The sequence below is a fragment of the Littorina saxatilis genome, linkage group LG3, assembly GCF_037325665.1.
Source record: "Littorina saxatilis isolate snail1 linkage group LG3, US_GU_Lsax_2.0, whole genome shotgun sequence".
NCBI classification, from domain to species: Eukaryota; Metazoa; Mollusca; class Gastropoda; order Littorinimorpha; family Littorinidae; genus Littorina; species Littorina saxatilis.
Window position 1 is genome coordinate 13,685,075 of NC_090247.1, and position 9,322 is coordinate 13,694,396.

The following is a 9,322-nucleotide window of genomic DNA, read 5'->3' on the forward strand; positions in this document are numbered from 1 at the left end:
TGACTGCGTTTTGACGTTCCACGTTCCGTTTCAGTTGACCTTCACCTTTCCAGCGAGAGACCCCCGAAATGATGACGTTTACCACAACTTCAAAACGAAACGTCCCGACGTTTCGTTTATTAAATCTCCCTATTGACACGTACACGCGGATTTTCAACTGCTGTGGTAGGCCTCCACAGACACAAGCCTGTTTCGCCGAATTTGAAACACTTGTATAGATTTATGTGGCAGTGGGGAGGCCGAGGAGGCCCGATAGACTATGAACACCCACGCGTGCAGATACAAAGCGTCTTGCTTGACTGTGTAGTTCTAAATGTGACGAGTGACCCTGTGTTTCTACCTGAGTCCTGTATTTTCCCATCCGTTGCTCCTGACGGCTTCATCTGCATGAGACCAAACCCAGCTCGTAGCCAAGTGAAGCTGACACTTTCAGGACTTGCTCTTCCACCAGCGTCTGATTTACGCTATGCTTTTCTCACCAAGGCGTGCCCCGATGGCTCCGTGGTGCACACGTTTCATCGGTGTCAGTGGGAACAGCGGGACGAGGACACGGACAGCGGGTGGTCCCAACACGGCTTCCCCTCGTTCCAGTGTCGGTACGGTCCGGCTGTCCACTACTCGCTGCTCTGTGACGGGAAGGGCGACTGTGCTGACCGCAGCGACGAAATGGACTGTCAACGACCGCAATTTCCTCCCCTGTTGGACGTTTCCTTCATATGCACAAACTTGCAGGCCATTTCCGCTGACAAATGGTGTGACGGTGTCGGGGACTGTTTTGACGAAAGCGATGAAGACTCGTGCCATTATTGTAAAGGAAACCTGTGTTCTGACAAAAAAATAATAGATCATTTAAAAAATGCACTTGACTCTATAATTGGAACGGTAACGCTTCCGCTCCTCAGGATTCCTCCTTTTCCTGCCAAAGTGTTCATTGAGGGTATTAAAGGTGCATACATATGGTTTAAACAAAACTTTATTCAATTTTAATCATGACAAGAACAATGCATGGATGATTACATACTCAAGCATATAATGCTTATTTTAAGCAATCATAGTAATTACAAAACAAAGGTTAGCATGATGGCGGAATAAATACATTAACTCATTTCAGGAAACGAAGAAACAAAACAAAAAACAAAACAGATACACAGACAAGCAGAAAATGGGAAGGGGTTGGTGATACAGGAGGTGGGGAAAGGGCACGAGAAAACAGGAATAGGAGTTAAGCCCGCCACCGACCACAGCCGAACCAGCTCGTCGAAAGTTCGGCGAACATTCCACCAAACCAGTTCTGTGTACTAACTAATAGGGGAATCCCCTGATTTGATGACGTCGGCGACCGTTCGCCGAACCAGCCCGTCGCGGCCTGGCCGTAGCTAGCAGCTAGCTTAAGGGGAAAAGAAGAAGAAGAAGAAGACTTGGAGCGCCAACATTTGAGGAGAGTGGATCTCATTTCAATTGTAACAATAAGTGCACATAAGACACTCGCACAAAGTTAATGCATATTGTTAACAGAGGAAAAGTCACTACATTGCGCATAAATCGAGACATAATTAATAAGTCGAAAAACAACAAAAGAACATGAGAGAGGTTATGGGGAAAGATTTGTCAGGCAGCATGTCACATGACAGTGTCTAATAAATGTTATGAGTGAAATATAGAGGCTCAGTTACGGAACCTGCCCGTCTGTCTAATATAGTCCTGTGTCTGTTAAGGTTTCTCGTGATACACACGTAAACGTAAGCACATTTACTTACACACGTGCGCATTATGTTCGTTTTTGCACACACACACACACACACACACACACACACACACACACACACACACACACACACACACACACACACACACACACACACACACACACACACACACAGTTTCGCTCTCAAGATCTCTCTGTCCTCTCTCTCTCTCTCTCTCTCCCGCTCTCTCTCTTTCTCTTTCTCTCTCTCTTTCTCTCTCTCTCTTTCTTTCTTTCTTTCTTTCAAAGCTACTTCCTTTATCCTATACGTAAATCTGCCGCTTGTAAATAAAGTCGTGGAGGGTCTTGAGCTTTTTGCACAGTTGAATACATTGATTTTGGGAAGGGTAACTGTTAGGGATTGTTGGCCCCTCTGAAGACCTATGCCAGGCCTCATCGTGGCCAGAGGGTGACACCAGAGTAGACTGAAGACCTATGCCAGGCCTCATCGTGGCCAGAGGGTGACACCAGAGTAGACTGAAGACCTATGCCAGGCCTCATCGTGGCCAGAGGGTGACACCAGAGTAGACTGAAGACCTATGCCAGGCCTCATCGTGGCCAGAGGGTGACACCAGAGTAGACTGAAGACCTATGCCAGGCCTCATCGTGGCCAGAGGGTGACACCAGAGTAGACTGGTGGCTGACTGGCACGGCACCGTTGCTTCTTCCCATTGCTGCTTTTCTTTTTGCTGTCTGTTTGTTGCTGTTACGGAATTCGTATGGCTTGCAAAACCCCCTTTGATGCAAAGCGAATTTAAATTACTGACAAATGAATGCGTGCATGCCAGAGCATTTTTATTGCATGTTGTTTTTACTAACATCAAGATTTATATAACGTTATGTTTTTGCTTGGTTGATGGTATCGAATTTACGCTTTCTTTCTTTCTTTATTTCTTTATTTGGTGTTTAACGTCGTTTTCAACCACGAAGGTTATATCGCGACGGGGAAAGGGGGGGGGAGATGGGATAGAGCCACTTGTTAATTGTTTCTTGTTCACAAAAGCACTAATCAAAAAATTGCTCCAGGGGCTTGCAACGTAGTACAATATATATATTACCTTACTGGGAGAATGCAAGTTTCCAGTACAAAGGACTTAACATTTCTTACATACTGCTTGACTAAAATCTTTACAAAAATTGACTATATTCTATACAAGAAACACTTAACAAGGGTAAAAGGAGAAACAGAATCCGTTAGTCGCCTCTTACGACATTCTGGGGAGCATCGGGTAAATTCTTCCCCCTAACCCGCGGGGGGTGAATTTACGCTGTTTACTGTTGTATTTTGCTTAATTTGTATTTACTTTGTCGATTGTTTTATGTTAAATTAAGTTGGCCGGTCGACACTGTCTAAACGTTCGACAAAGAACAAACAAAAACACCACCCGATTATCTTTTCATAAAAAATCAAAAAACAAAACAAAGACAATGGATATATAGGCGTGTATGAAACGAAACTCATTTCGATGACGACATTTCTATTTACGTTTTTGTATCAAGTCGACACTTGACTAAATGTTTTGATATCGCTTCACGCGACTTGTTGTTTTATGCTGATAACTAGCTTGTTTTCTTGCGAAGAAGTTTCATTTCGTGTTTGGTAGTCCTTCTCTCTCAGGTTAACCGTTAGGCCTAATTAGAGTGAAATAGCTTTGACAGACATTCAGCAAAAATTAAATACAGAAAAGCCTGCCAAACGGTTGTGTGACGTGTCTAGTGTGTTGGCGAAGTGTCTTGTGCTTGTCACTTCTCACTTTCAGCCCTCACCGCTGGCTAGCACCGTCTGTCCTTTTTCGGACAATGCGAAAAGAGAGCAGAATGCGTCAGTCTCTCCTGCCAGTACAATAACCTCTCCACAACAAGCCCTATGTAGTGCCTCCATCGCGGCGACAGGCGTAAACTGGGTACCGCAAGGCCCCAGGCTAGACTACAAGGACTCGGAGGAGGTTGGCCCCTAGACGTGCGGCATGCGGGCCCACCGGTGTGTGGAAACGCCCAGGTGCCCACGAACCAACCTCCAGCTATGGGTCAAATAGCCGGGCAGGATAGGCTCGTCAACCCTGGCAGGCAGCTATCCTAAGAGAAGACCACTCTGAATTCAAAACGAGGGTAGAGTAGAGGAGGCTCATCATCCATGGAAGGAAACTCGCCTAGGAGAAGGAAAACTCCGAAATGAAACCCACGCAGTCCCTCGAAGACGGAACGGCACTGGCCTTTTTTAGGCGGGGAGCAGACCGGGTGTCTACGCTACCCTCGACAAATGGTTGTGTCATCAACGAATCAACGTGATGGTGTCGTCTTCATGGGTCGCAGCCAGGTGAAGACGGTGCCGGGCCCTCAGCCTCAAAGGGGCCCACCCAATGCGACTGGCGACTCCCACCCATCTGACGTGGCCGGGGATGGGCGGAGTAGAGCTACCGGCTACCAGATCAAAGTCAAATACAGAAAAAATCACAAAGGGTCCATATTAGGAGCCTGGGCGCCTAATATGGACCAGTGAAGCGGCCTTCACGCATCACTGTAAAAAGCCCCCTATACTTCAAAATAACATGATACAACTTAGTGTACAAGTCAGACTAATTCAAATAATTATGCTTTAGATTTATCTGTTTCGGGTTGATGAGATCATTATTTGAAGCACACCAGGAAACTAAAAAAGCTTATGAAAAACAGAGTGAAAATAAGTGAAATTATCAACTTCCACGAAAAAAAGACTTTTTGTTATATTTGTTTAAAATCTCGAGGGCTAATAATAGGTTATTTCCAGCAAGTTTCTTAATGAATTAATAAAACTAGCCTTTAGCTTTTATTTTCTTCGATTTGTTGAAGGTGGTCCGTATTAGGGGACTCGCACATACTTTGAGATTTTGCTATTATTTTTTGTTTGCAGCAGAAACTCGGGGTCAACACTGCTAAAATGTAACCAATGCGGCCTTAGCTGTCATAAATAGCAATTTTTGTGTGATAAAAAATTTGGCTGTGGACAGAAACGAGTCCGTTTTAGGCGGCAAATTTAGATAGAACGCTGCCAAAAGTGAAAAAAAGAGAAAAAGCCTAACGGTTTTGAGATTTGTGTTTCTGCAACTGTTTTGACATGTGCAAGTTATCCAGAGAGGGTGAATACAGCGAATACAACTTTTTGGAGCGCTCTAGCGCCGTTAGTTTGTCAGAACAGGAGCCGGTCCATATTGGGAGCCCTTCCCCTATATTAGTCCCTCTCTGGGCGAGGGCTGGCTCTATTTCTCTCTCTCTATCTTTCTCTATTTCTCTCTCTCCCTCTCTTTCTCCCTCTCTCATTCTCTCTCTTTCTCTCTCTTCCTCTCTCTCTCTTTCTCCCTCTCTCTCATTCTCTCTCTCTCTCTCTCTCTCTCTCTCTCTCTCTCTCTCTCTCTCTCTCTCTCTCTCTCTCTCACCAATCCCACAGTCTACCCCATGACGTGATACAGCTGTCTGAGATGACGCCGCTGACACTGGATGAGCTGTCCCGTCATCAGGATACAGTACAGTCCGCTGTCCGTGCCCCGGATGTAGGCCGCCTGGCGACTCAGACCACTCATACTGACCACCAGCACGTCACAGCGAGCCAGCAGCTGCTGGTCAACCAGCACCTTGGTGAAGCCCTCACACAACTCCTGTCCCCGTTGTCCGCCCTTTCTGTCCACGTGCACGAACTGACCGCTGGTTCGGACGAAGCGCGCGCCAAACTCCTCCTCAGCCTGGTCAATGTACACATTGGAGTCGGACGTGACGAAGAAACGGTAGTTGTCTGCCTTGGCGTAGGAAGGGGGTAGGGCAGCAGTGGCGGTGGCGTTGGAAGGGGGGAGGGCGGCGGTGGCGGTGGCGTTGGAAGGGGGGAGGGCGGCGGTGGCGGTGGTGACGTTGAACAGGGGACTGGCGGGGTCGAGACTCTGCAGAAAGCGCAGCACGGTGTGTCCGTGGTCCGTGGTGTGACGCATCACGGTGTCGCGCAACATCTCCGAGTTGCTGGCGAAGCGCACGTGCCCACACAGCAGCCTGTCGTCCGGGGAGGGTTTGGCTGAGGCGAGCGCGGACTGCAGAGCGTGGTCAACACGTGGGGCCGGTCTGAACAGCTGGTGGAAGATCCGCGCGAAGATCTGGTCGTTGGTGAGGGGCCGCATCCACTGTAACTGTCTCTCGTATCGCGCGTTCTTCTTCAGCAGGTCGAAGTAGTCCAGGTTGGCCTTGAAGAGAGTCACGCGTGCTGTGAAGACCTCGCTGAAGTTGACAGACGGCATGCTGTTGTAGAACGCCACCGACCCGAGCCTGTTGTACATCTTGGCGTCAGACTTCAAGTCCAATGAGTCGGGCAAGTCCCAGGGCACCTCAGCGGGCAACAGGAACTCTCTCAGCGGGCACGGGATGTCGTTGATCCGGATCCCGAACCGTCGATGAGTCAGGTTAGCGATGACGAAAGCAATGGCGATTCCCTTGAGCCGGTCGGCCCAGCCGCCGCATGCCCCCTTGCAGTCGTAGATCATGTAGCGGTCAGTGGCCAGAAGGGGTTGAGACGGCTTGCCCCCCGCTGTCACGTTGTCTTCCTTGTGGGTCCCTTGTGACGGTTTACTCAGCGCTGTGACGTTGTCTTCGTTGTAGGCGCCCTGTGACGGCTTACCCTCTATGACGGCATTGTGTGATGACACCATGTGTCGCAGCGCAGTGACGGAGTCTATAGGGGCCAGTGGTGGTGCGGCGTTTTGTCCGGGGAGTCGGAGCGTCCACCACTGGGTGTAAAAGATCACTGTCACTGCCGACAGCACGATCACCAGGCTGGCCAGCTGAAACACACACAGAGAGAACACTACATGTACATGGCTTGCTGTGTCATATCAGCTGAAACACACACACAAAGAACACTACATGTACATTGCTTGCTGTGTCATATCAGCTGAAACACACACACAAAGAACACTACATGTACATTGCTTGCTGTGTCATATCAGCTGAAACACACACACAAAGAACACTACATGCACTTGGCTTGCTGTGTCTAATCAGCTGAAACACACACACAAAGAACGCTACATGTTCATGGCTGGCTGTGTCATACCAGCTGAAACACACACAGAAAGAACGCTACATGTACATGCCTTGCTGTGTCATACCAGCTGAAACACACACACAAAGAACACTACATGTACAAGGCTTGCTGTGTCATACCAGCTGAAACACACACAGAAAGAACGCTACATGTACATGGCTTGCTGTGTCATACCAGCTGAAACACACACACAAAGAACACTACATGTACATTGCTTACTGTGTCATATCAGCTGAAACACACACACAAAGAACACTACATGTACATTGCTTGCTGTGTCATACCAGCTGAAACGCACGCAGAAAGAACACTACATGTACATGGCTTGCTAGCTGTGTCATACCAGCTGAAACACACACACAAAGAACACTACATGTACATTGCTTGCTGTGTCATACCAGCTGAAACACACACAGAAAGAACACTACATGTACATGGCTTGCTGTGTCATACCAGCTGAAACACACACACAAAGAACACTACATGTACATGGCTTGCTGTGTCATACCAGCTGAAACACACACAGAAAGAACGCTACATGTACATGCCTTGCTGTGTCATACCAGATCTAGATTTACAGGCGTTTTTTGTTTTAAATATTGAAATGCGAGTGAAAGCGATACGACTTGAATGCAGTCATGTGTGCTAGTGTTAGTGTTAATGTTAGTGTGTGTGTGTGTGTATCAATAAGACAGATAGGCCGGCGACCAAGGTAAATTTATACATCAAGGAAAACAGACAGGTACGTAAACACTACACATTTAATACGCATCTATATCTATGTACGGCTTGTGTCTGTCTGTCTGTCTGTGTGTTCACGATGCACGGCCAAAGTTCTCGATGGATCTGCTTCCAATTTGGTGGACATATTCAGGTAGACCCCGGACACAATCTGGCCGATGAAAATTTTCAACACGTGCTCTCAGCGCGCAGCGCTGAACCGATTTTGGTTTTTATGGTTTTTCTGTACATCCATTCCCAGTAACTCTTCCTTATCTTCTCCAGTGTTTTGCGCGTTTATCTCCCTTCCTTCGTGTGGCGTCAATCGCGGGTACCCGGCGAAGCTACCCGGGTATTCTTACTCCGTCTCGCGATCATCCCGGCGAAGCGGGAAATCATCAAGTGAATTCATATACAAGCAAACAAACAAACAAGTCGCGTAAGGCGAAATTACTACATTTAGTCAAGCTGTCGAACTCACGGAATGAAACTGAACGCACTGTACTTTTTCACCAAGACAGTACAGCCGCTTCGTCAATCCCCGCGTGAAGGAAATCGCTCACCTCCCACGTGCAAAACGTAGTGATATTGATACGCCAGATTAGCGCGGTAGCGTATTGTGCTAAGCAGGAAAGCGCGCTTTTCTGTATTCTTGTTAACTTTCTGAGCTTGTTTTGAATACAACCTATCATATCTATATGTTTTTGGAATCAGGAAATGATAAAGAATAAGATGAAACCATTTTTGGATCGATTTCTTAAATTTTAATCGTAAGACTAATTAATCTATTTTCGTTAATTGTGATCACATTTTAAGAGTAAACATGACATATGTATATATTGTTAGATTCAGAATGTGATGAAGAATACGATGCAATCAATTATAAATCTGTTTGTGAAAAATCGATTTCAATGACAACTTTAAAGAGCAAACTCATTAATTAAATGTTAAGCCTCCAAGCTGAAATACAATACCAAAGTCCGGGCTTCGTCGAAAATTACTTGACCAAACTTTCAACCAATTTGGTTGAAAAATGAGAGCGTGACAGTGCCGCATCAACTTTCACGAAAAGCCGGATATGACGTCATCAAAGACATTTATCATAAAAATGAAAAAAAATGTCTGGAGGTACCATACTCAGGATCTCTCATGTCAAGTTTCATGAAGATCGGTCTAGTAGTTCTGTGGGAATGGCTCTACACATACACATGCACGCACACAGACACACACATACACATGCACGCACACACATACAGACATACACACATACACCACGACCCTCGTCTCGATTCCCCCCTCTACGTTAAAACATTTAGTCAAAACTTGACTAAATGTAAAAACCAATAATAAAACAAACCAAAGCAAACCAAAGAGAAACAAATAAAGAAAGCTTGGCAGTTCAACCTGTCGCTCTTACCTCCATATGATACAAGGACGTGCGCATCCTCCTGAAAACAGACGAACACTCAAAATCACTATCTTCACTCTCTCTCACTCTCCCCCCCTTTCTCTCTCAGAAAGACACACACATACACACACACACACACACACACACATACACACACACACACACCCACACACACACACATACATACACACGCGCGCGCGCGGCGCACGCACGCACGCAAGCACACACACACACACATACTCTTTGTCTCTCTCTTTATCTCTCACCAGCCCCCTGCTAGTATATATATATATGACGGCCATACTGCTGTGTAAAGGCAGGAGGTAGCAAGTCCATGAAACATAGTTTCGAGAAAATCAACTTTTTCTGTTTGCATAGATGTATTGAAATG

The 9,322-nt window shown here is 46.6% G+C and overlaps 1 protein-coding gene across 1 annotated transcript; it reads right to left on the reverse strand.

Annotated features, from left to right (window-relative positions):
* Positions 1 to 955: 955 nt before the first annotated feature.
* Positions 956 to 8,946, reverse strand: LOC138961104 (uncharacterized). Its single transcript, XM_070332703.1, has 3 exons — positions 8,941 to 8,946; positions 2,345 to 6,540; positions 956 to 2,125 (listed from the first exon to the last, which is right to left on the reverse strand). The coding sequence occupies exons 1-2, from the start codon at positions 8,944 to 8,946 to the stop codon at positions 5,170 to 5,172; spliced, it is 1,377 nt and encodes a 458-aa protein (XP_070188804.1). The 3' UTR covers positions 956 to 2,125; positions 2,345 to 5,169.
* Positions 8,947 to 9,322: the final 376 nt, after the last annotated feature.